Here is a 27712-nt window from a genome sequence, read left to right on the forward strand (position 1 = left end):
CACCGATAGGAACCGCAAAGGTGACGTTGGTTCGAGCTTGATCTGTCGATCGCTCGGCCGTCGTCCCAGGCGTCACAGTCGACCGGGGAACCTGGACTTCAGGCGCTTTCCCACTCGTTTCCTTGTCCCTCTTCTTCCTCCCTCTCAGCGGCACTTCTTCGTCATCGTCCGGGAACACAACAACATCTCGTGGATCTGCAAGAAATGGAGAAAACCATAAGGATAACTAACAAACCATTCAATCGACCAGACGAATTCGAATCGACCAGACTTACTGGCTTTGGAGGTGAGGGCGTCGTCAGCTTCCTCGTCGGCTGGAGTCTTGTCATTATCCATGTCGGTCGCGGCTGAGGTCGGGCTACACAAGTTCACCGTCCACTCAGTCAGAATAAGAAAACCAGTCGGAACATAAAAAATGATCAGAACAAGAAGATACGAGAAGAGCATTTACCCAGAGGCAACAGGGACGTCCATCTTGATCCTAGGCAAGGTCTTCCGAGCCTTCGAAGGATTGGCTTTGGGCTGCTTGGTGACCTTCTCAGTCAAATCTGGAGTCAGAGACCGAGCGTGCTTGTGAGACGAGGCACCCGACGCCACAGCTTTACCACGCCTGCTCACGGGGTCATGGTGCAGCTTGGATCGACGTTCAGAACCAGCCGGTGAGTCGTCCACTTCCTCGTCGGCCGACTCATCGCTCTCGTCATCATCATCATCAGCTGGAGACTCCCACTTGCCGCTCTCCTTGGCGCTGTCCTCACCCTCTTGGTCTTGCTCCAGGGCTTGTTCACCATTGGGCACTGAATACATCTCCATGTAGATATGCAAAACAAGAGACCTATCAACAGTCAGTCAGAACAACAATCAGTCGACAAACACGTTCAAAAATTCAGTTATGATGACCAGACCTTGTCTGGCAGGTTGCTGTAACTGAAAGGGTCGACTCTCCTTGCACCCCTGGGGTTGTCCTTGTTCCCGGTGATGCTCATCAACCACTCGGCTACAGTTTTGGCCTCCACATCCTCCGGATGAACCCGAGCGGTGTCACCAGCCCCAGAGTACATCCACATGGGATGGTCACGAACTTGGAGGGGTTGGATCCGCCGAGTGAGGAACACCTCGAGCAGATCCATACCAGTGACTGCTACCTCTTGAGCACTGCGTTGGATTTCCCCGAATAGGAGAGGATGATGCAGCAAAGTAGCGTAAGTATTTCCCTCAGTTTTTTGAGAACCAAGGTATCAATCCAGTAGGAGACCACGCACAAGTCCCTCGTACCTACACAAAACGATAGCAACTCGCAACCAACGCTTAGGGGTTGTCCATCCCTTCACGGTCACTTACGAGAGTGAGATCTGATAGAGATAATATTTTTTGGTATTTTTGATAGATAGATAGATGCAAAGTAAAAGTAAAGAACAAAGCAAGTAAATAAAGTTATAGAGATTGATATGATGAGAATAGACCCGGGGGCCATAGGTTTCACTAGTGGCTTCTCTCGAGAGCATAAGTATTCTACGGTGGGTGAACAAATTACTGTTGAGCAATTGACAGAATTGAGCATAGTTATGAGTATATCTAGGCAATGATCATGTATATAGGCATCACGTCCAAAACAAGTAGATCGAAACGATTCTGCATCTACTACTATTACTCCACTCATCGACCGCTATCCAGCATGCATCTAGAGTATTAAGTTAAAAACAAAGTAACGCCGTAAGCAAGATGACATGATGTAGAGAGATAAATTCATGCAATATGATAAAAAAACATCTTGTTATCCTCGATGGCAACAATACAATACGTGCCTTGCTACCCCTTCTGTCGCTGGGTAAGGACACCGCAAGATTGAACCCAAAGCTAAGCACTTCTCCCATTGCAAGAACTACCAATCTAGTTGGCCAAACCAAAAAGGATAATTCAAAAAGACTTGCAAAGATAACTCAATCATACATAAAAGAATTCAGAGAAGAATCAAATATTTCCATAGATAATACTGGATCATAAACCCACAATTCATCGGTCTCAACAAACACACCACAAAAAGAAGATTACATCGAATAGATCTCCATGAGAGAGAGGGAGAACATTGTATTGAGATCCAAAAAGAGAGAAGAAGCCATCTAGCTACTAGCTATGGACCCGAAGGTCTGAAGTAAACTACTCACACTTCATCGAAGGGGCTATGGTGATGATGTAGAAGCCCTCCATGGTGGATGCCCCCTTCGGCGGAGCTCCGAAACAGGACCCAAGATGGGATCTCATGGATACAGAAGGTTGCGGCGGTGGAATTAGGTTTTTGGCTCCTGTTCTGATCGTTCAGGGATACGTAGGTATATATAGGAGGAAGGAGTATGTCGGTGGAGTGTCGAGGGGCCCACGAGGTAGGTGGGCGCGCCTAGGGGGCGCGCCCTCCACCCTCATGACCGCCTCTGGCACTGCTTGGAGTAGGGTCCAAGTCTCCTGGATCACGTTCGGTTGGAAAATCACGATCCCGAAGGTTTCATTCCGTTTGGACTCCGCTTGATATTCCGTTTCTTCGAAACACTGAAATAGGCAAAAAACTGCAATTCTGGGCTGGGCCTCCGGTTAATAGGTTAGTACCAAAAGTAATATAAAAGTGGAAAATAAAGCCCAATATAGTCCAAAACAGTAGATAAAGTAGCATGGTGCAATCAAAAATTATAGGGCCATTTGCATTTCTGTCCCTAACTCGAACCACCTAATCAGATATACCCCTAATTCCAAAGCCTGCTCAAAAATGCCCCTCCGCCGTCATGTGCCCTTATAGAAATGCCCCTCCGTGTTGTTTATTTGACACTTTTGCCCCTCCTTCCTTACATCTGGGCCCAACTAACCGGTTCACTCTCTCTCCCCTCTTTCTTCTTCCTTGCGACGACAGGGGCATTTTTGAGCAAGAACTGGATCAGGCGTTTCCGCCGCAGTCAAAGAGAGAGGGGCAGGTCGGGCACGGCGTGGTGAGCGATGGGTGGCCGCCAATGTAAGTTTCAGGGTCGATTTGGGTGATATTGCGGAATTAGGGTTCATCAATTTGGGTTGCCCTTTGCTGATAGGTTGATGGAGTCGGGATAGTTAAGTTTCAATCAGAATTCTACATCCCCGATCTGACATTCTGTGGCCTTGAGGTTCAGTCGTCGCGGTAGTGCCCTGGCCACGGGCTTATTCCTGCTCGTCGTGTCGCCTGGGGAGGAGCAAGCTCCGGCAGAAGGTTTCTCGGTTGCCCTCTTGATGTAAGTGTTTTTGCTTTTGAATGCTTGACTTTATTCTGCTCTTTCTCCTCTTTCTAATTCGATCATTGATTTGGCAGCTTCCTGATGAATGTGATTGGGTTGTCTGGATTGACCCGCCATCGACCGAATGTGTTGGTCATGCATTTGAGGAGCTTCATGCAGGATTGGAGAAGGGCTGGCTAAAAGCTCATTATTTAGAGAGGAGGGTGATGTATCTAACCGAGAAGAACAAGAAACTGAAGCTAAAGATGAAGAAGAGGAACGAGGTTATGCAAGCCTGGGGATCTATCATAGTTCTTGGTTTTAGCATGTTGGCCACATTTGTTTCTAGGTGGTCTAATAATCCATACTAAATGGATTTCTGTTTGTAGTGTATGCTTTGATGGAGCTAAGTTTGGGAATGTATTATCCCAGAATAATGTTGTGATTTGGGAATGATGTGATATTTCTATTTGGAAATGACTGAAGAATCTTGCTTGGCATTTTGAAAGTAGCAGCTCAAATGAAACTAGCAGCTGACCAAATGATCTGTTGTGTTAAAACTAGCAGCTCACAAAATATTTAAAAGTGGCAGCTCAGAAGATAGCATCTCACAAATAGCATAAGTTCATAATAGCATTGCACATTCAAGATAGCATCTCATAAGTTCAGCATTACATAAGTTCATAATTTTAGCAGCACACTTAAGATAACAGCTAGCAAGTTCACAAATAGTTCTTAAACAACAAAAACAACCCACTTAACATAGCAGCTAACAAGTTCACAGATCTGTAGCAATGCCAGCATCAGGTTCAACCTCTTTAGCATTTTCAGGATCAGTTTCCACCTCTGTAGCATTTTCAACATCAGTTTCCACCTCTGTAGCATTTTCAGCATCAGTTTTAGCATCTAGAGGTTCATCTGTTGCATTTTCAGCCCCCCAGTGCTCTTCTTCCCCAAAAGCTGGGTCAATGGATTCCTTGTAGTGAGTGGCATGATGCCCAAGCCTTCCACACCTGCCACAATTCTTTCTCCTTCCTCCAAGTCCTTTTCCCTCAGATTTTGCCCTAATTCTTGTCTTCCTAGGTTTACCAGGGGCCCTGTTTTGCAATGGAGCAGACAATTTAAACCCAGGGTCCACCACATCCCACTGTTGTTTGCCCTCCATTGCAGGCAAATTTTCAGCATAAGTAGCATTGAACCTAGCAACAGAAAAGTACTCATGTACATACTGATCAATCTCACTTACTGGGCCTCTCATTGAAGTAATAAAATACAAAGCATGTATGCAAGGCTGACCAGTTAACTGACACTTTCTACAACTGCAATTCCTACTTTCCAAATTTACTGGATATCTCCACTCTCTCTTTTCCTTGTCAACTGTTGTAATCTCTTCCTGATATGTGCTTCTTTTCACTATCTCCATATCAAGGTCCTTAGATTTTGCATGAAGCATTTTCATGACTTTGGGGATTATGATGTGGCCAATGAATGTAGCAGCTGCAATCTGCTATCTGAGATCAAAATTTTCCATTATAAATTGTCTTATTTTGTCTAGCAAGTCCACAATGTGTACACCTTTCCATTTTCTAATCTTTGAATTGAAGGACTCAGCTAGATTGTTATTAACAAAATCTATTTTGCACACTTCATTGAATAGTGACCTTGCCCATAGCTTGGTGTGATGCTCCTCTAAGTACTCTTTCACACCAGCCTTACTATGCAACTGCCTAAGATGGTAGTTGTGTTTCTTTATGTTGTATGTCAATGAGCAGGGCCACAAATTTTCATTAAAGAATTTTCCTCTAAACTTTTTTGTGAAATTTGCAGCCAAATGCCTCATGCATTCTCTGTGCTCCACACCTGGGAACACAGCTTCCACTGCAGTCTCCAGGCCTTTGCATGCATCAGTGTGGATAACAAGACCTGGTGGGTGTCCTATAAGCTCTCTTAAATTCTGGAAAAACCAAGTCCAACTCTCTATATTTTCACTCTCTACAACTCCATATGCAACTGGGAAGATCCAGTTGCAAGCATCCACAGCACATGCACTAACTAGTTGCCCTCTAAAACTGCCATTCAATGCAGTGGCATCTACTGCAAGATAAGGCCTACACCCATTCAAAAACCCTTGCCAGCATGCTTTGAAAGAAACAAATACTCTTCTAAAGCACTCCTTTTGTCTACTCTTCCCATTCAGTTTGTACTGTACAGTGTGTTTATCAATGCTAACTACACTGCCAGGAGATGCTTTCTCCACTTCTGCCTTGAAGGTATACAATAACTGAAAAGAGTCAACCCACTTACCATAGATATTGTCAAGTGTCATTTGCTTCCCATAGAATACTCTCATATATGGAACTGCCAGGCCATACTTCTTCTTCAAATTTTTCTGCAATTCTGATGGTCCCACTTCTGAATCCTCTAAAATCCAGGTCTTCACAGCATCAGCAACCCATATACTCTTAGCTGACCTCAATCTCTTCCTCCTGTTCACACTGGGACATGTATGAGCAGTCTTGTTCACTTTAACCTGCATTCATGATAGTTCAGAAACATGTCAGAACCTATGTGTTGCAACAAACAAACAAAATACAGTATCAATGCTGCTAACTACAAATGCATTGTTAGTTGCTATATTTAATACCTGAAATAGTGTGCTGTGTCTCATTAAGGAGGCATGCATCCTCCATTGACACCTCTTATAAGCACAATGCACTGTCAACCTAGTACTGTCACTCTTGTCTATCACAAATTCACTTTGAGTCTTTATTGAGAAGGTTGCAAGGGCATTTCTACAGTCTATGGCACTGGAAAATATTGTTCCCTCTTTCAAAGAAGGATCATCTCTATTGTATTGCACATCTGGTCTTTCCTCATCAGATGTTTCAGAGTACCCCATGTCATTGTCCTCCTCTTTCTCATCTTCACCTGCCTCACCAAACATGCCTTCAGGGGGTGGAACATAATCTTCCCCCTCATCATCTTTCTCCTTGCCCTTCTTCCTTGTTACAAACTGTGGAAACTACCTTTCATCCTCATCATCACTTGGCCAATCATCTGGTAGTCCCTCTTTAGTGTATGGGTCACCTGAATCTTTATTATGAGAGGGAGCTGCATGCCTAGGAACTTCTACAGTAGGTGTTCCTGGTGCCTGCATGGAACTGCTGCCTCCACTATGAGCTGTTGCTTTTTTGCCCCTTGATTGGCTAGTTCTACCTTTACCTGTAGACCTAGACTGAGATCTTGTTCCTCTGCTCTCTGGCTCTCCTCTCTCCCTTTGTATGACACTGATTTCTAGTTTAGCAGGGAAAGAATCATGTATTGCAAACATGATACCAAGCTCATCATCACACTGGACAGGGACCCATGCTGATTTGTCAATGTCCCAGTACCTGAATTCCACTGCATCGTACAGACCCCATGGATATTTAGCAGCTATGGCAGATCTAAACTGATTGAAAGTCCATTGATTGTCAGCAACAAAAGGAAAAGAAAATCCTGTGTTGGATGCTTTTGTGCCAGCACTAGCTAGAAGTGTGGTTTCCATTCTACAATCCATCCCAACTACTCTATCAGGGTCCATCCTACGATGACCATGGAAAACAGACAGATCCCAATGCCATGAGCACTATGAACTAGGTCAACAAATTAAACTACAAGAACAAATCAAACTACAAACGGCATGAGACTGCATCAGATTACAAGAGATACTTACCCCGCCGAAGCATTCTTCTGTAGCTGCAGTGTGCTCCCTCGTTCGTCGCTGCCGCAACTGTTGTCCCCATCCATCCCATCGCCTGTGTCTCCTTCACGCCGTAGCAGAGCGACATAGAGTCAAATCCAAAGCTCCACCGTGGCCTCCATCAGTAGATTGAGCCTTAGGAGTTGGGATCGACTGGATCGAGCGAGCTAGGGTTAGGGTTACGATGGGAGGCGATTTGGGGGAGAAAGAGAGAGGGTGCGGCTCGGGCGAGAGAATGAGAGGGGGAGAGAGTGAACCGGTGACCCGGGCCCAGTTGTAAGGATGAAGGGCAAAAATGTCAAAGAAACGGCCGCTTACCAGTCAAACAGGCTTGACTGGACGGAAATGGCATGGAAGGGCAATTCTATAAGGGAACATGACGGCGGAGGGGCATTTTTGAGAAGGCTTTCGAATTAGGGGCAAATGTGAGTAGTGGGTTCGAGTTAGGGACACATATGTAAAAGACCCAAAATTATAGATACGTTGGAGACGTATCAGGTATCCCCAAGCTTAATTCTTGCTCGTCCTCGAGTAGGTAAATGATAAAAAAGAATTTTTGATGCAGAGTGATACTTTGGCATAATTTCAATGTAAATCTTCTTAATTGTGACATGAATATTCAGATCCGAAAGATTCAAGACAAAAGTTCATATTGACACAAAAATAATAATACTTCAAGCATACTAATCAAAGCAATCATGTCTTCTCAAAATAACATGGCAAAAGAAAGTTCATCCCTACAAAATCATATAGTTAGGATATGCTTCATGTTCGTCACACAAAGATGTTCCCAACTTCTATACCCCCGATGATAAGCCAAGCAATTGTTTCATACTTAAATAATCTCAAACTTTTTCAACCTTCACGCAATACATGAGCGTGAGCCATGGATATAGCACTATGGGTGGAATAGAATATGATGATGGGGATTGCGTGGAGAAGACAAAAAAAAGAGAATGTCTCACGTTGACGAGGCTAATCAACGGGCTATGGAGATGCCCATCAATTGATGTCAATCATGAGGAGTAGGGATTGCCATGCAACGGATGCACTAGAGCTATGAATGCTCAACAAAAGAAAACTAGTGGGTGTGCATCCAACTTGCTTGCTCACAAAGACCTAGGGCATTTGAGGAAGCCCGTCGTAGGAATATACAAGCCAAGTTCTATAATGAAAAATTCCCACTAGTATGAAAAGACAACTTATGAGACTCTCTACATGAAGAACAAGGTGCTACTTTGAAGCACAATATATGAGACTTACTACATGAAGAACAAGGTGCTACTTTGAAGCACAGTATATGAGACTTACTACATGAAGAATAAGGTGCTACTTTGAAGCACAAGTGTGGAAAAAGAGATAGTAGCATTGCCCTTTTTATTTTTTTTATTTTTTTTGGGCCCTTCTTTTTTTTGCCTTTTTTTATTTTTTATTTGGGCAATGCTCTAATAATGATGATCATCACACTTCTATTGATTACAACATAAGGATTACAACTCGAAACTTAGAACAAGATATGACTCTATATGAATGCCTCCGGCGGTGTACCGGGATGGTGCAATGAATCAAGAGTGGCATGTATGGAAAATAATGCATGGTGGTTTTGCCACAAATACAATGTCAACTACATGATCATGCAATGGCAATATGACAAAAGTAATGTATGTCATGATGATGATGGTGGAAGTTGCATGGCAATATATCTCGGAATGGCTATGGAAATGCCATGATAGGTAGGTATGGTGGTTGTTTTGAGGAAGATATAAGGAGGTTTATGTGTGATAGAGCGTATCGTATCACGGGGTTTGGATGCACCGGCGAAGTTTGCACCAACTCTCAAGGTGAGAAAGGGCAATGCACGGAACCGAAGAGGCTAGCAAAGGCGGAAAGGTGAGAGTGCGTATTATCCATGGACTCAACATTAGTCAAAAGAACTCATATACTTATTGCAAAAATTTAGAAGTCATCAAAAATCAAGTACTACACGCATGCTCCTAGGGGGATAGATTGGTAGGAAAAGACCATCGCTCGTCCCCGACTGCCACTCATAAGGATGCACAAGCCAGGTACACTTCATGTTTCAAATTTGTTACACAACTTTAACCACACGTGCATGCTAGGGACTTGCAAACTTCAACACAAGTATTTCTCAAATTCATAATCACCCAACTAGCACGACTTTGATATTATAACCTCCATATCTCAAAACAATTATCAAGCATCAAACTTATCTTAGTATTCAATTCACTCAAAAGAAAGTTTCACATATCTTGAACACCAAGTATATTAACATTAAGCAAATTACCATGCTATTAACGACTCTCAAAATAATCTAAGTGAAGCATGAGAGATCAATAGTTTCTTTAAAACAAATCCACCACCGTGCTCTAAAAGATATAAGTGAAGCACTAGAGCAAAAATTATCACGCTCAAAAGATATAAGTGAAGCACTATGAGCAAAACTATCAAGCTCAAAAGATATAAGTGAAGCACATAGAGTATTCTAACAAATTCCAATACATGTATGGCTCTCTCAAAAGATGTGTACAGCAAGGATGATTGTGGTAGACTAACAAGCAAAAGACACAAATAATACAAGACGCTCCAAGCAAAACACATATCATGTTGGTGAATAAAAATATAGTTCCAATTAAATTACCAATGGAAGTGGACGAAAGAGGGGATGCCTTCCGGGGCATCGCCAAGCTTTGACTTTTTGGTGTCCTTGGATTATCTTGGGGGTTCCATGGGCATCCCCAAGCTTATTCACTTGCCACTCCTTGTTCCATAATCCATCAAAAGAATTCACCCAAAACTTGAAAACTTCACAACACAAAACTCAACAGAAATCTCGTGAGCTCCGTTAGAGAAAGAAAACAAAAGACTACTTCAAGGTACTGTGATGAACTCATTATTTATTTATATTGGTGTTAAACCTACTGTATTGCAACTTCTATATGGTTTATAAACTATTTTACTAGCCATAGATTCATCAAAATAAGCAAACAACACACGAAAAACAGAATCTGTCAAAAATAGAACAGTCTGTAGCAATCTGTAACTAACGCAAATTCTGGAACTCTAAAAATTCTACAAAAATAGGAAGTCCTGGACAATTTGTTTATTGAACAGCCGCAAAAAGAATCAATGCAAAAGCACGTTCCTGTGATTTATCATAACTAAATTCGTGCGCGCAAAGTTTCTGTTTTTCAGCAGAATCAAATCAACTATCATCGTAGGTTATCCTATAGGTTCTACTTGGCACAAACACTAATTAAACATAAAACCACATCCAAACAGAAGGTAGATGGATTATTTATTCCTAAACAGAAGCAAAAACAAAAAACATAAAATAAAATTGGGTTGCCTCCCAACAAGCGCTATCGTTTAACGCCCCTAGCTAGGCATAAAAGCAAGGATAGATCTAGGTATTGCAATCTTTGGTAGGCAATCCATAAGTGGCTCTCATGATAGATTCATATGGTAATTTTATTTTATTTCTAGGGAAGTGTTCCATACCCTTCTTTAAGGGAAATTGGAATCTAATATTTCCTTCCTTCATATCAATAATTGCACCAATCATTCTAACAAAAGGTCTACCAAGAATAATAGGACATGAAGGATTGCAATCTATATCAAGAACGATAAAATCTACAGGCACATAATTCCTATTTGCAACAATAAGAACATCATTAATTCTTCCCATAGGTTTTTTAATAGTGGATTCCGCAAGATGCAAGTTTAGAGAGCAATCATCAAAATCACGGAAATCTAGCAAATCACATAAAGTTTTGGGTATAGTAGAGACACTAGCACCCAAATCACACAAAGCATGAAACTCAAAATCTTTAATTTTAATTTTAATAGTAGGTTCCCACTCATCATAGAGTTTTCAAGGGATAGAAACTTTCAACTCAAGTTTTTCTTCATAAGATTGCATCAAAGCATCAACAATATGTTCGGTAAAGGCCTTATTTTGACTATAAGCATGAGGAGAATCTAGCACGGATTGCAACAAGGAAATACAACCAATCAAAGAGCAATTCTCATAATTAAATTCCTTGAGATCCAAAATAGTGGGTTTAGCAACATCACGATTTTTATTTATTTCAATCCCACTTTCATCAATTTCATCATCAAGATCTAGAAACTCCGAATTCTTAGAACGCCTTCTAGGTAAAGGAAGATCATATTCAGATTCATCAAGATTCATATTGCAAAACAAAGACTTAATGGGGGACACATCAATAACTTGTAGATCTTCATCTTGATTTTCATAGGAATTGGAAGAACACGCTTTAATAAAGGCATATTTGAAAGCACGCATCCTAGCGGTTCTTTCCTTGCACTCATCAATGGAAATTTTCATGGCTTTGAGAGACTCATTGATATCATGCTTAGGAGGAATAGATCTAAGCTTTAAAGAATCAATTTCAAGAGAAATTCTATCAACGTTCCTAGCCAAATCATCAACTTTAAGCAATTTCTCTTCAAGCAAAGCATTAAAATTCTTTTGTGAATTCATAAACTCTTTAACACTACTCTCAAATTCAGAGGGAATCTTATTAAAATTTCCATAAGAGTTATTGTAGGAATTTCCATAATTATTAGAAGGATTACTAGGATAAGGCCTAGGATTAAAATTCCCTCTATAAGCGTTGTTTCCAAAACTATTCCTACCAACAAAATTCACATCCATAGATTCATTATTATTCTCAAGCAAAGTAGATAAAGGCATATCATTGGGATCAAGAGGAGTATTTTTAGAAGCAAACATCTTCATAAGTCCATCCATCTTTTCACTCAAAACATTGATTTCTTCTATAGCATGCACTTTCTTACTAGAAGATCTTTCGGTGTGCCACTGAGAATAATTAGCCATAATATTATCAAGCAATTTGGTAGAATATCCTAATGTAATTTCCATAAAAGTGCCTCCCGCGGCCGAATCTAAAAGATTCCTAGAAGCAAAATTCAATCCGGCATAAAAATTTTGTATGATCATCCATAAATTCAAACCATGAGTAGGGCAATTGTGAAGCATTAATTTCATTCTTTCCCAAGATTGGGCAACATGCTCATGATCAAGTTGTTTAAAATTCATGATGTCGTTCCTAAGAGTGATAATCTTAGCGGGAGGAAAATACTTAGAGATAAAAGCATCTTTGCACTTGTTCCAAGAATCAATACTATTTTTAGGCAAAGATGAAAACCAAACTTTAGCACGATCTCTAAGTGAAAACGGAAATAACTTCAATTTGACAATATTGTTATCCGTATCTTTTTTCTTTTTCATATCACACAAATCAACAAAACTGTTTAGATGAGTAGCGGCATCTTCACTAGGAAGGCCGGCGAATTGATCTTTCATAACAAGATTCAGCAAAGTGGTATTGATTTCACAAGACTCATCATTATTAAGAGGAGCAATCAGAGTACTAAGGAAATCATTATTATTGGTATTCGAGAAATCACACAATTTGGTATTATCTTGCGTCATGGCAACAAGTAATCCAACACACAAGCAAATAGAAAGGCAACGAGAAAAAGACAAACGGAAAAGAGAGGAGGAGATTGGGAAAGAGAGGGCAAATAAAACGGCAAGGGTGAAGTGGGGGAGAGGAAAACGAGAGGCAAATGGCAAATAATGTAATGCGAGAGATAGGGATTGCGATGGGTACTTGGTATGGTTGACTTGCTTGCGTGAGCCTCCCCGACAACAGCGCCAGAAATTCTTCTTGCTACCTCTTGAGCACTGCGTTGGATTTCCCCGAAGTGGAGAGGATGATGCAGCAAAGTAGCGTAAGTATTTCCCTCAGTTTTTTGAGAACCAAGGTATCAATCCAGTAGGAGACCACGCACAAGTCCCTCGTACCTACACAAAATGATAGCAACTCGCAACCAACGCTTAAGGGTTGTCCATCCCTTCACGGTCACTTACGAGAGTGAGATCTGGTAGAGATAATATTTTTTGGTATTTTTGATAGATAGATAGATGCAAAGTAAAAGTAAAGAACAAAGCAAGTAAATAAAGTTATAGAGATTGATATGATGAGAATAGACCCGGGGGCCATAGGTTTCACTAGTGGCTTCTCTCGAGAGCATAAGTATTCTACGGTGGGTGAACAAATTACCGTTGAGCAATTGACAGAATTGAGCATAGTTATGAGTATATCTAGGCAATGATCATGTATATAGGCATCACGTCCAAAACAAGTAGATCGAAACGATTCTGCATCTACTACTATTACTCCACTCATCGACCGCTATCCAGCATGCATCTAGAGTATTAAGTTAAAAACAAAGTAACGCCGTAAGCAAGATGACATGATGTAGAGAGATAAATTCATGCAATATGATAAAAAAAACATCTTGTTATCCTCGATGGCAACAATACAATACGTGCCTTGCTACCCCTTCTGTCGCTGGGTAAGGACACCGCAAGATTGAACCCAAAGCTAAGCACTTCTCCCATTGCAAGAACTACCAATCTAGTTGGCCAAACCAAAAAGGATAATTCGAAGAGACTTGCAAAGATAACTCAATCATACATAAAAGAATTCAGAGAAGAATCAAATATTTTCCATAGATAATACTAGATCATAAACCCACAATTCATCGGTCTCAACAAACACACCGCAAAAAGAAGATTACATCGAATAGATCTCCACAAGAGAGGGGGAGAACATTGTATTGAGATCCAAAAAGAGAGAAGAATCCATCTAGCTACTAGCTATGGACCCGAAGGTCTGAAGTAAACTACTCACACTTCATCGGAGGGGCTATGGTGATGATGTAGAAGCCCTCCGTGGTGGATGCCCCCTCCGGCGGAGCTCCGGAACAGGCCCCATGATGGGATCTCGTGGATACAGAAGGTTGCGGCGGTGGAATTAGGTTTTTGGCTCCTGTTCTGATTGTTCGGGGATACGTAGGTATATATAGGAGGAAGGAGTACGTCGGTGGAGCGTCGAGGGGCCCACGAGGTAGGGGGTGCGCCCAGGGGGTGCCCTCCACCCTCGTGACCGCCTCTAGCACTGCTTGGAGTAGGGTCCAAGTCTCCTGGATCACGTTCGGTTGGAAAATCACGATCCCGAAGGTTTCATTCCGTTTGGACTTCGTTTGATATTCCGTTTCTTTGAAACACTGAAATAGGCAAAAAAAACATTAATTCTGGGCTGGGCCTCCGGTTAATAGGTTAGTACCAAAAGTAATATAAAAGTGGAAAATAAAGCCCAATATAGTCCAAAACAGTAGATAAAGTAGCATGGAGCAATCAAAAAATATAGATACGTTGGAGACGTATCAGTGACACCTTGGTTGATCAACTGGACTACTCTCTCAACTAGCATGCCTGTCTCCGCCTTCTCCGCAGCAATCACTTTCAAGGAAGATGGAGTTTGAACACGGTCGAAAGAAAAAGGAGGAAGCCCGGTCGACTGGCCTGGGGTCGCGAGGTCCTGGCAGTAGAACCAGGTCGACTGCCAGCCCCTGACCGACTCAGGAAGAGTCATCGGAGGAAAAGAGCTCCTCTTCCTCTTCTAAATGCCCAGACCCCCACACATCTAAATGACATGGGTTTTCTCGTCTTTCGAGTTCGCTTTCTTCACGGTTTGGGAGCGGATGGTAAAGATGTGCTTGAAAAGACCCCAGTGCGGTCGGCACCCCAGGAAATTCTCGCACATGGAGACGAATGCGGCAAGATATGTGATGGTGTTGGGAGTGAAATGGTGGAGTTGGGAACCAAAGAAATTTAGGAAGCCGTGAAAGAAGGGATGCGGGGGAAGCTAAAAGCCACGGTCGACGTGGGTGGCGAGCAGGACACACTCACCAGGCCGTGGCTGTGGCTCCGTTTCTCCTCTCGGCAAACGCGTGGACTTAGGGACGATCAGCCCTAGCTCGGCCATATCATCCAAGTCCTCCTGCCGAAGCGAAGATCGGATCCAGTCTCCCTGGATCCAACCCGACGGCAGCCCCGAGCACGACGAAGACCCCCGATTCATTTTCTTGCCCTTCGCCACCCCCATCGCCTTCTTCACACGCTCTAGCGCCGCCATTTTGTCCTTCCCCATGGCGGCGGAGCGATGGCGTCAAGAGTGACTGGTCTAGGCAAAGCGGAGATGCGAGAGGAAGAAGAAGGGGAATTGTCAAGCACAGTGAAAACGCTTTGGCCTCGCTGCTTTTAAAGGCCTACTTCCGAGTGGCTGACGCGTGGGCCCGAGCGATCCTGTCAAATCCCCCCAACAGTTGCACACGAGATACGTGGCGAAAAAGGTGGCATGGAAATCGAAAAGTCCTATTTATCTACTCCACTTACCGCGGAGTGCTCCGCTTGGCGCGCTTCCACCAAAATTTCGAATCCCGGGAAATCCGGGATCCTTTGCAACTGATCACGCCAAAGATTTCATGTCATAGATATCATTCGACAGATGTAGTTGTACAAACCAATCGACAATTTCTGAATCGATCGAGGCGACTGAAACGAAGCTGAAGTTCTGACAGCTTATCTCCACTTGGAGAAAAAGACAAGACAAACAAGATTAAAAACAAGGTCAACTCCATCCTTCTTTTTCACTCAAACCTCGATCCATTCGGGGGCTAATGATGTGGACACAAACCTAGGGTAGGGTAATAGGCCTGGCCTATACGTCCTACCTAAGGTCCTTGTCCTAAGAACGAAGAAGTTCAAGAATCAGAAGAAGGGGTCCAGCAAAGGTGTCGAGTGAAGTCCACTCTACCTACCATCCACTCGACGATCCCACTTTATCTAGGTCACTCGACCATCAAACCACTCGACAATAAGAAGACCTAAAGTCGCTCTGCGCAGCAACGGTCAGGCATTTACTCATATATTTAATGATCATTTGTAGCTCTTCAAACGCCACCCCTTTATGTACATTGAATCCTATGTAACGGAGGGGAGCTGAGGTCCTGGCGCACTCTATATAAGCCACCCCCCTCCTCTGGGACAAGGGTTCGCACCCCCTATAACTCACACGCGTATAATCCAGTCGACCGCCTCCGGGCTCCGAGATGTAGGGCTATTACTTCCTCCGAGAAGGGCCTGAACTCGTAAAACTTGCGTGTACAACTCCTCCATAGCTAGGATCTTGCCTCTACATTCCTACCCCCCTATTCTACTGTCAGACATAGAACCACGACAACGGGCTTAGCAAGAACCGTTCTTACCTACGCATCAAAATCACAACGATTTTTCATCAAGTGTGTTGTTTTAACCTTCAACAAGGATCGGGCGTAGTCACACTCGATTCAACTAAAGTTGGAGAAACAGACACCCACTAGCCACCTGTGTGTGAAGCATGTCGGTAGAACCAGTCTCATGAACGCGGTCATGTAATGTCGGTCTGGGCCGCTTCATCCAACAATACCGCCGAATCAAAGTATGACATGCTGGTAAGCAGTATGACTATTATCGCCCACAACTCATTGTGTTCTACTCGTGCATATAACATCTACGCATAGACTGGCTCTGATGCCACTGTTGGGGAACGCGGTAATTTTAAAAAAAAATCCTACGATCATGCTAGATCTATCTAGGTGATGCATAGCAACGAGCGGGGAGAGTGTGTCCACGTACCCTCGTAGACCAAAAGCGGAAGCGTTATGACAATGTGGTTGATGTAGTCGTACGTATTCACGATCCGACCGATCATAGCACCGAAGGTACAACACCTCCGTGGTCTGCACACTTCAGCTCGGTGACGTGCCATGAACTCTAGATCCGGCTGAGGTCGAGGGAGAGTTTCGTCAGCACGACGGCGTGATGACGGTGTTGATGAAGTTACCAATGCAGGGCTTCGCCTAAGCACTACAACGATATGACCGAGGTGGAAATCTGTGGACGGGGGCACCGGACACGACTAAACAATCAACTTGTCTCTCTATGGGGTGCCCCCCTCCCCAGTATATAAAGGAGTGGAGGTGGGGAGGGCCGGCCCTCTCTATGGCGCGCCCAAGGGGGGAGTCCTACTCCCAGTAGGAGTAGGTTTCCCCCCTTCCTTAGTTGGAGTAGGAGAAGAAAGAAGAGGGAGAGGGAGAGAAGGAAAGGGAGGTCGGCCCCCTTCCCAATTCGGATTGGGCTTGGGGGGGCATGTCCCCACCTTGGCCGCCTCCTCCTCTCTTCCACCATGCCCATTAAGGCCCATTAACTCCCCGGCGGGTTCCGGTAACCTCCTGGTACTCCGGAAAAATGCCCGAACCACTCGAAACCTTTTCGGTGTCCAAACATAGCCTTTAAACATATCAATCTTTATGTCTCGTCCATTTCGAGACTCCTCGTCATGTCCGTGATCACATCCGGGACTCCGAACAACCTTCGATACATCAAAACACATAAACTCATAATACCGATCGTCATCGAACATTAAGCGTGCGGACCCTACGGGTTCGAGAACTATGTAGACATGATCGAGACTCATCTCCGGTCAATAACCAATAGCGGAACCTGGATGCTCATATTGGTTCCTACATATACTACGAAGATCTTTATCGGTAAACCGCATAACAACATACGTTGTTCCCTTTGTCATCGGTATGTTACTTGCCTGAGATTCCATCGTCGGTATCTCAATACCTAGTTGAATCTCGTTACCGGCAAGTCTCTTTACTCGTTCCGTAATGCATCATCCCACAACTAACTCATTAGTCACATTGCTTGCAAGTCTTATAGTGATGTGCATTACCGAGAGGGCCTAGAGATACCTCTCAGAAACACGGAGTGACAAATCATAATCTCGATCTATGCCAACCCAAAAAACACCATCAGAGACACCTGTAGAGCATCTTTATAATCACCCAGTTACGTTGTGACGTTTGATAGCACACAAGGTGTTCCTCCGGTATTCGGGAGTTGCATAATCTCACAGTCAGAGGAACATGTATAAGTCATGAAGAAAGCAATAGCAATAAAACTTAACAATTATAATGCTAAGCTAACGGATGGGTCTTGTCCATCACATCATTCTCCTAATGATGTGACCCCGTTCATCAAACATATGTCTATGGTTAGGAAACATAACTATCTTTGATAAACGAGCTAGTCAAGTAGAGGCATACTAGGGACACTTATGTTTTGTCTATTTATTCACACATGTACTAAGTTTCCGGTTAATACAATTCTAGCATGAATAATAAAAATTTATCATGAAATAAGGAAATAAATAATAACTTTATTATTGCCTCTAGGGCATATTTCCTTCACAATCTTCTTCAGCCCGAATACACCGAGTGGCTACAGGCATGCTATCAAGAATGTTTTAGATGCTCATGTCGAGACATACAGTGAACGGTATCTTGGTCTTCCAACTGCAATGGGTAAGATCACTAGCGATACTTTTGATCACATAAGGGAAAGATCAAGGAGTAAGATGCAGGGGTGGTCAGAGAGACTCTTTGCTTGTGCTGGTAGAGAAAATCTGCTAAAGTCCATCATCCAGGCAATCCCAACATTTAGCATGAGTGTTTTTCTCTTGACCAAGAAGGTATGCAAGAGTCTCACATCTTGCATGGCAAAATTCTGGTGGAGTAGTTCAATTGATAAGCGTTCTTTGCATTGGATATCTTGGAAGAATCTCGCAACACCAAAGTGTACAGGTGGAATGGGTTTCCGGGACCTCCACCTTTTGAACTTGGCACTCCTGGGTAAACAAGGTTGGCGCCTCATCACAAATCCTAATACCCTATGTGCTAGAGTGCTCAAGGGCAAGTATTTCCCAGACTCAGACTTTGTGCAGGCTGCAACTCCAAGATCCTCCTCGGCCACCTGGAGGGAAATTGTAGCTGGGCGGGAATCATTGGCCACCGGTCTCATCAAGCGGGTGGGGGATGGATCCACCATCTCTATATGGAACGACCGCTGGATCCCCTCGACCAACACTTTGGCTCCTCTATTCCGTCCTCTGGCCACGAATGTCTCCCTGGTCAGCGAGCTGGTCGATGTGGACAACTGGACATGGAGAAGGGAACTAATCCATGACATCTTCATCCTCCCATAAAATACGTTCTATCCAATTCCCTGAATCATTCACTATCATAGTCAGTCTCACCTTCGTCTAGTTGAGGGACACTAACATCACCATCTGCACTGAGAAATATCTGAGATTTCTCAGGGTTCACGTGCATGCCCCCGCCACCACGCTCTATCACTGAAGTAAATCCAGTTAGATTCACGTACCTTAAGACGTCCAGAATTTGACGACAGTCAAGGCGATATGAATCATGGCATGTTGATGCAGAAGCGATTCTGAACATTCCTTTGCGCACTGGTGGGGGTGTGGATTTCCTAGCATGGGCACATGAAGTTTCAGGCAACTACACCATCAAGTCGGCGTGCCGAGCTCTAATGACTCGTAACGAGCGTCAAGCTCAAGCGGAAGGGCAGGTTACCGGGTCCTCAATTGATAATCAGCGGTTGTTGAATGCTCTTTGGAAGCTGAATGTATTACCCAAAGTTAAGGTTTTCTTCTGGCGAGTACTACGGGGCATCCTTCCAGATGAATGTACCCTGGTATACCGCCATATAAGGCAACAGAAACTGTGCCAGATTTGCTTGGCCAAAGAAGAGGATCTCGTGCATGCACTGATGGAATGTTCCCACGCAAGACAATTCTGGGACGAGGCGCAGCAACTCCTGGACTTCCATATGCCAGGACTGCATCCATCAACACGGGCCAAGGATATCGTATGTGATGAGTGGTACACCTCCAGAGACCGGGCTGTTATAGTCTTGGTCATGTGGGCCATTTGGCACTCATCGAATAAACTGACACATGGAGAAGAAAGGCTCGATCCGGTGAATTCAGTACGCCGTACAAGGGAGGCGCTTGCACTCTTAGATGTACCCCGCCAGCAAGCCCTAGTGTTGTCGGGTCATGGATGGCGTCCTCCCGACTCAGGTTTTGTAACGATCAATACAGACGTTGCTATCAAGCGTGAAGAAGGCAAAGGAGGAGCTGGCGGTGTCGCTCGCTCTCCTAGCTCTTTTCTGGGTCCTGGAGCAAACCCTACCCCGGAATTACGGATCCTCTTATAGCTGAGGCAATGGCGGTGTGCGATGGCGTTATCTTCGCAAACTTGAGAGGTTTATCAAACATCATCTTGGAGACGGACTGCCTGGAGGTCGCCAACCTCTGGACCACTCGCCACCACTCTCGCTCGATCGTGGCTCCTATTTTATTAGAGATTGGAGAGCTTACTGATAGTTTTAATTCTTTTGATATTCCTCATATTGTAGATCAGACAATGGTCCTGCTCATATTTGTGCAAAACATGCTTGCACGATTAATCGATTGTACTCCTAACTTCCTGATCAGTAGCCTGTTGACGGACTGTTCGGCGAACGCTTTTATCAAATAAAGCTCTCCATTTGCCGGGAAAAAGAACACGCTACGCCTTGCACAGGCTCTCCATCTCCGCCGCGAACCGCTCCATGGCCGGCCGTGGCAGCACGATCGGCACGGCAATCGCGTCCTCCCCATCACGGTCCTTGACGGGGACGAAGAAGGTCACGCCGAAGACTGTGTCAGCCGGGCCGCCGTACACCGGCTCGCCCCACCCGAAGTCGACGCGGTGGAACCCAGCGTGCCGGTTGTCGGACACGACGAACAGGTTCTGCAGTGCCAAGAACGGCCGGCCGCGCAGAACCAGCACGTCGACCGTGGAACGCACGTACTCGGCGGTCACCGCAGCCTTCGCGCGCCGCACCAGCGCCACCGCGTCGGCCAGCGAGCCACCGCCGCGCAGTGCAGCGGCGTCGGCTAGCGCCGCCAGGGGCACGCACGCGTTTCCGTAGTATCCATCCAGCAGGCCCAGCTCGACGAAGGCCCGGAAGTTGGCGATGATGACCAGCCGCGCTTCCTCGGCCAGCGGGACCTCGAGCGCCGCCGTGCGGGCGCGCCAGAGGTATGCCGCGAGCGCCTCGAAGGTGGTGGCCTCGTCGCGAACGAGAGGAGGGAGGTGCTTCTTGATCGCGGCGAGGTCGGCGGGGCCGAAAGTGAAGGACCGCATGACCATGTCGCCGGCCGGCGGCGCCGGCGGCGGAGTAAGGTCGAACTCGCGGTGCGGGAACGACGGCATAGGCGGGCTGCGCGCCTCCAGGAGCTCACGGGACCACGCGGGCGCGACGGTCGGCGCCGGGAGGCCGCGGGCGAGCTCGGCGACGGCGTTCATGAACTGCGCGATGCCGATGGCGTCGCACATGGTGTGGTTGAGGCGGAGCGCGAAGATGAAGCCGCCGCAGAGCAGCCGAGTCACCTGGTGACCATGATAGAATAGTGCATATTTAACTCATGCATTCAACAAATGCAAATTAACCACCATTAGATATACCTGGATGAGCAGCAATGGGCAGTTGAGTACGCCGCTGGAGCCCTCCACGTCGAAGAGCAGCTGGTCCATGCACGGGAACGGCGGCCTGAGCCCGGCCGCCTCGAGCTCCACCAGCCGCACGTCGGCGTCGGCCTCGACGAACATCACCCCCTGGCCGCCGCAGTCGACCACCAGCTTCCGCCCCTCCACCTCCCTGAGCCGCCCAGCCAGCGGGTAGTAGTGCACCAGCGCCTCGCCGAGCGCGCGCCGGATGACTCCGGCCGGGTGAATCGGCGCGACGTCGTCGTTATCCATCACGCGGGCACGGTAGATGAGGGCGAAGGACACGTGCCCGCGCAGCGTGTCCTGGTCGTCGATCTCAGACAGGCGCTTGGTCTCGCGAGGCGTCGGCGCGGCCGGGCCGATGAGCTCTGGCTCGCGCCGGCGCACCGCGAACGCCAGGGTCGCCATGGCGGCGGTCGCGTGGGCGGGCTCCTTGGACTCCGGCGCGGGATGATCTTGGAACAAGTTGGAAACCATACACGTCAAGAGTTACTCTCAGCACTAGTACTTGTGCAGAGTGCGAATTGTTCGCAGCCGGAAAGTCCAGCATCCGAAAAGTCCAACAATGCAATGCTTGACATTTTGGAGCAAAGCTGGAAAACGTCCTAGTTCTCGGTTAAAAGGGGAGAACCTAGATACCTGGCTGGGAGCTCTCGTCTTCTAACATTATGCCGTATTTGTCTGCTTTACTTGGACTTGATGGAGGAGTTTCGACCAAAATAATGGGGAAAGTAAAACTGCTTCAAACATTGCAGCTGACCGTATCCGCATGCGCACCCTCCCAGTCCCAGGATCTGCAAATGCTCCGGATCCGCATGCTCAACCTCCCAGGATCTGCAAATGCTCCCAACTCGTGCTTTCACACCGTCAAAATATTCCACATCCAAACAATTTCATCCTCGCAAATTTTTGACCTTTCGCTGCGCTCAGAGGTCCGCAGACGGAACTCGTAAAAGATGAATGAATGAATATACTCCTTCCGTCCGAAAATATTTGTCATCAAAATGGATAAAAAATAATGTATCTAGAACTAATATACATCTAGATACATCCCTTTTTATTCATTTTGATGATAAGTATTTCCGGACGGAGAGAGTAACTCAGTAGAGTAAGAAGGTAAAACAAATTTGAGCAGCACGCAACAATCTTGTACAGAACATAAATCATACTACTTCAGTCCCAAAATAAGCGTAGCTGATTTAGTACAACTAGGGAATAAATCATACTGCCTCCGTCCCAATATTGCCCTTCCCCTTCGCTCCTGCCACCTTGTTGGAACAACAATATTAAAAAAAACTGACCACCCTTAGTTTTTTTTTAACACAGTACAAACGCAAGCGCCACATCATGTCTTATGTATTGCAAATTCACCTTATCAAGCCCTTATCATCCAGGGGCTTGCTTAGAAACAGATATGAGATCGAATAAACACTCTAGTCTGTAAACATCATTCCTAGGCCATTTGATTCTTGCGGATGGTTACTTCCATTTTCCTCGAATATATCGCAGGCATTTTCTCTGCGTGCCTTGCGCTCTTCAATCAAGTCTTCAATTGAATCTGAGCAGTACAGCCCCCTCGACTGCCCCCTTGGTTTCTCAGCTACCACAAATTTATTGCCTTCTCGCCCTCTTTCAGGAAAGCCAGCCCAGACTGCAGAAATGCAAGCAAAAGCAGTAATCAGGTGACAATGACACAGTGTAGAAAGGGCACAAGCACTCAAGCACAAGAAACACTGGAGTGCTCAATAAAAGTCAGGAGTTTGTAAGATTCTCATGTAACATTCAGAGTCAACAATGGCAGCTGTTTGTGTCATATCCCTGCCAATAGGCTTCAACCTGTTCGACACCTTCAGGGTTTTGGCCACTACTCCCTCCGTTTCTAAATATAAGTCTTTCTAGGGATTTTAATACAAACTACTCTCTCTGTTCCTAAATATAAGTCCTTTTAGAGATTTCAATATGGACCGTATGTAGTCCATATTGAAATCTCTAAAAAGACAATATTTAGGAACGGAGGGAGTATATAGACATATTTTAGAGTGTAGATTCACTCATTTTGCTCCATATGTAGTCCGTAGTGGAATCTCTAAAAAGACTTATATTTAGGAACAGAGGGAGTAGTTGGCAAATATAACCAAATACTCCTACTAGACAAGTGCAGAGTCTATTGTCTGTGGGGCCAGACTTAGATGCATGGTGGTCACACTGCCAACAACCCCATCCAAGTTCAGAAGCTGTGGTACATGAACCAGTCTGAACTTTGTAAAAGAAGTTGTCCAAATCAGGGAAGAGACTTGGTTTGAATAGTCTTTCTATTAATGGGGGAGTTACTACTATGGTATCTAGTTTGGTGTTCCTATTGATGGGGGTGAACCACTGCTGTCCAGTTTGTGGGAATCTGTGCAACCGCAAACGAGGTAGAAACATGATCCAGAAATCAATCAAGGTAAATAGAAGTACTTATCCTTCTTTCCCTCGTGCACAATCACTCCTCTGAGTAAGGGCTTCTTGCCCTGGCCGCACCACTGAAGTGGTGCCCAAGCCCCAAAAGGGCAATCCTGACCTAATTCTTCCCCATCACTTCCGTCGCCAGAATTAAAGCTCTAACGCTTTGTTACTTACTCCCTCCGTAAAGAAACATAATAGCGTTTAGATCACTAAGTGATCTAAACGCTCTTACATTTATTTACAGAGGGAGTACTTCTCATGATACTTCCTATAGTCGACGCAAATTCCATGTTCAAGATCAATTCCAAAACTTCCTTGGAATGTGAAAGGGTACTTGTGCTAGAAGCTTAGATTTATCTCTAATGACAATTATTGCTTCTATACAGTATACAGTGCTAAAGCCAGTAAGGAAATGCTCCTGGGGAACCTACCAACATCCATTGGTGCATGTGAGTTTCTGGTGAGGTCACTGATACAGCTTATGAAAGCTGGGTTTCTATTGGTTCATACAAGTTGGATTGCATGACCAGGTTTCAAAGTTGATTAAACTTTAAAAAAAAAGTTTATCTCTCATCTTCCACATACGCAAATTGTATTTATTTGGTATTGTACATGTTGATATTTTTTCTATGAACTTGGTCAAACTTTACAAAGTTTGAATTAGGGCAAAATCTACAGGCTTTTGCTTTAGAAATGGAGGGAGTAGATAACTTGGTGGTATCCATTTTGTAACACTAACCACCTGTTTCATCCACTGTTTCTGACCAGCTTGGAGATTAGGACAAAAGCCTCAGCTGCCAAAAATTACATGAAACAGCTTTAAACCAAAAATAGCATCGCCTGAAAAATGGCAACACGAATTCTGGAGGGAAGATCGCTATACAATACCCAAAAGGTATAAACTGAACAAAGTCCACAACTCTACATATATGCAAAGAAATTAAAGTACTGCTGTTAAGTTAACTGCCATAAAAGCCCAGTAAACATACAACATTAGACAAAGTTTTCCTCTGTCTGTGCCTATCTGAATATGAAAATTCAAATAACGATTCAGTGGTTCCTTGCCATTACCAGTCTTTTAGTAAGAAAGTACGAGTAGGACAAGTATCATCGAAAATGCTAAACTTACAGGAAACTAGCTTACAGGCTAGAATTATGGATGTACGTGTATTTATAAAATCAACTTCCACATCAAGATTCACGAATGATAAGACAAAACTAGGCATCTGATAATTTGTAGTAGTAACACAATAGTCCAGATTGTTGATGTAGGAAACAAGTACTAATTGGAGAATATTTTGGTCAAATGGAGTAACATACAAATAAAACAAACTAACAGTATGTAAGAGAAGTTCTGTGACTGTTCCTGTGAACACTTGATTGAAAGTATCGATGAGAGCTCATGTACATAACGTAACAGAAGATAGGAGACATGTGTTGCAATTTGCAACCGTGCAAATCACTCTGGTTTTAGCATCAAGTGAACATGAAAAACTCTAAAAAAGATTGAATCAAACATGCAAGTATGTAATATGTGCTGTTTTTAGAGATTAACACCTTGTCTGTTCTATATGTCAACTTATCACATAGAGTATCTAACTCAACAAGAATTGTACAAACATGGTTAACATAGATAACACGATTACTTAGGCTCTGTTTCTCATTGTGATTCTTTTCAATCTCCTTTCTCCATGTATTTATTTTTTCTATGCAGCAATTATTTTGAACGTGTCTTTTTTAGAGTAACAACTCTGTACCCTTGATTCCACTATGATTACTGATCAATAGTACTCCATAATATAGGTGGATAGTCTTACTGGAACTAACTAGCTAGACTCCATAGCACAGCATAATAACTGCAAACTGGCCCTTAGAGTCAGAACATGGAAATTACATGCTCTGTTCTAGAACAGAGTGAAGTCAATACACAGCGAAGGCTTTAAAAATTCCTAACTCTTGTTCAAATAACTTGACCTGTGCTAAAAATTCATCTCACATCAAGCAAAGGATAGGAACTTACCCCCGAAGTGGTGGAGAACAATTGATGCTGCAACGGTAACATTGAGTGATGCAGTTCCACCACCATACTGAGGAATGTAGACGAAGAAGTCACAGACCTCACACTCCTTTTGTGAGAGTCCTGTACCCTACTGGACACAACAAACATTGGAAAGAATTAATTAGAATAGCGGGCACACAAGTTACTACCAGTGTTTCTTAACAAAAATGAACAATGTCCACTTCAGCTTTTAAACTTGTCCAGCAAACTTCAGGAAAGATCTAACTCACAATAATTTTTCTAACATCTGGAAAAAATTGAATTTAACAGTAAAATATGCTAATCCAGAACCATGGAGGATTGTGATACTAAGTCTTGAGATAACAATTTGTTTACAACAATGAATCAATTCAAATGATCTTAGACTCATAGGGCGCCTGCAAAACATGCCACTGGTTAATACACCCATCTGACTTGAGGCATGGGCGTAATTCCTTACTTTCATGCCATAGATGACAACGCTGCTCCAGCAACAACTACAGATAGATTAACTAGGAAACATTGTGATTACATAATGGTTGATCTAATATCCATTCAGGTTCAAGTTGCACAGATATGAAGGTCCAATATTCAGAGAGGGGGAAATGAAAATAGCATTTACGCCACGTCTTATATAAAGGAATCAAATAGCATATGTGGTTAACATCATGTAGCCGAACAATTTTTTAAGCAAATACCCAATGAAGTTCTGTATCAAATATGAAAGCCTACTGCAAGGAAGGTATTTTCTCCTCTAAAATTGCACTTGGGTTAAGCTAGTTCTTACAACAATGACACAATCAGCAGACACTGACATGGTACCTGCACAATATGGAAAGTACAAAGTGATTGAATGCACGGCGATGACGCATTTGTGATTGCATATGTCGACTATATGAAGTTGAGTAATCCCCATCCGGGTGCCCCTCTTAAAAATCGCATACCAGGCTAGCTAATTTTCCATCAGCACTCGTAACCGGTACTGACACATGAGAATCCGACCAACCTCATTGCCGAAGAGGAACGCGGTGCTCCTGCGGAACGGGTGGGCCGTCACAGGCAGCGCGTCGTCGGTGATCTCCACGCCGCAAATGTCACACCCCCTCTCGTCCTGCAAGCAACGGCACACAGGAAGGTAAAGAGGGGATACGGAAAAGGGGGCTAGGGTTTAGGGTCTAGGGGGAGGGCGTGGAGGTTAGGGGGATTTGGTGTATCGAAGGTGGAGAGCAAATTGCCTTGAGGTAGGCGCAGGCGGTGGCGAGGGAGGTGAAGTGTCGGAAGCGGAGGTGGGAGGTGGATCCGTGGCTGCCGAAGGCGCTGACGTCGCGGCGGCCGACCACCACCACCTCCGCCACGCCGAAGGCCGTTGCGCTCCGCGCCAGCGTTCCCACGTTGTGCCGTTTGGCCACGTTGTGCACCACCACCACGCTCTCCACTGCCGCCGTCGCCCCGCTCGCCGCCGCAGCTGCCGCCATGGCCGCCGTTTTCCTGGTGTTTTTCTCACTAGGAGAAAAGGAAAGGACGGGAGTGACGTGGCCGGGCTAGGGTAAGCAATGCGGGGAAAGCTGCCCATTCGGCCGACAAGCAGGCCCCACGAGTCAGCCGACCACCGAGCTATCCATTTTGATATCCATTTTGTAGCTATGGTTGTACTTAAATTAAATTAAGAGCTCCCGTGAAAAGACAAATAGAGCATGTATGGTGATTGATAAATCAGTCGTATCTTAGAGTATCCACAACCACAGTTTACAAATCGTGACTTTATACGTTCCCGAACACATTCGGATGGCGTGCGGCCATCCTCATATCTTAGCCATTCCAATCATAGTACCAGTTCGGAGAACTAGGCTGTAGCCTAGTGGCAAGGGA

The 27712-nt window shown here is 44.7% G+C and overlaps 2 protein-coding genes across 2 annotated transcripts; both read right to left on the bottom strand.

Annotated features, from left to right (window-relative positions):
- Positions 1 to 20186: 20186 nt before the first annotated feature.
- LOC123087907 (benzyl alcohol O-benzoyltransferase) lies at positions 20187 to 22026 on the bottom strand. Its single transcript, XM_044510029.1, has 2 exons — positions 21316 to 22026; positions 20187 to 21240 (listed from the first exon to the last, which is right to left on the bottom strand). The coding sequence occupies exons 1-2, from the start codon at positions 21832 to 21834 to the stop codon at positions 20374 to 20376; spliced, it is 1386 nt and encodes a 461-aa protein (XP_044365964.1). The 5' UTR covers positions 21835 to 22026; the 3' UTR covers positions 20187 to 20373.
- Positions 22027 to 22504: 478 nt separating this feature from the next.
- On the bottom strand, positions 22505 to 27376 carry LOC123111037 (putative TrmH family tRNA/rRNA methyltransferase). Its single transcript, XM_044531718.1, has 4 exons — positions 27079 to 27376; positions 26850 to 26954; positions 25826 to 25952; positions 22505 to 23008 (listed from the first exon to the last, which is right to left on the bottom strand). The coding sequence occupies exons 1-4, from the start codon at positions 27316 to 27318 to the stop codon at positions 22791 to 22793; spliced, it is 690 nt and encodes a 229-aa protein (XP_044387653.1). The 5' UTR covers positions 27319 to 27376; the 3' UTR covers positions 22505 to 22790.
- Between the last annotated feature and the right edge of the window lie 336 nt (positions 27377 to 27712).

This window comes from Triticum aestivum, chromosome 1B (assembly GCF_018294505.1).
Source record: "Triticum aestivum cultivar Chinese Spring chromosome 1B, IWGSC CS RefSeq v2.1, whole genome shotgun sequence".
NCBI classification, from domain to species: Eukaryota; Viridiplantae; Streptophyta; class Magnoliopsida; order Poales; family Poaceae; genus Triticum; species Triticum aestivum.

Bases quoted from the DNA above. Each gene is read 5' to 3' on its own strand.
- LOC123111037 (XM_044531718.1), bottom strand. From the start codon at position 27,318: ATGGCGGCAGCTGCGGCGGCGAGCGGGGCGACGGCGGCAGTGGAGAGC. The intron at 26,955-27,078 runs GCAATTTGCTCT...CGTTGCTTGCAG, and splicing joins CCGCCTGCGCCTACCTCAAG to GACGAGAGGGGGTGTGACAT. The intron at 23,009-25,825 runs GTAAGTTCCTAT...GCATTTCTGCAG, and splicing joins TGTTCTCCACCACTTCGGGG to TCTGGGCTGGCTTTCCTGAA.
- LOC123087907 (XM_044510029.1), bottom strand. From the start codon at position 21,834: ATGGTTTCCAACTTGTTCCAAGATCATCCCGCGCCGGAGTCCAAGGAG. The intron at 21,241-21,315 runs GTATATCTAATG...CATGGTCACCAG, and splicing joins GCCCATTGCTGCTCATCCAG to GTGACTCGGCTGCTCTGCGG.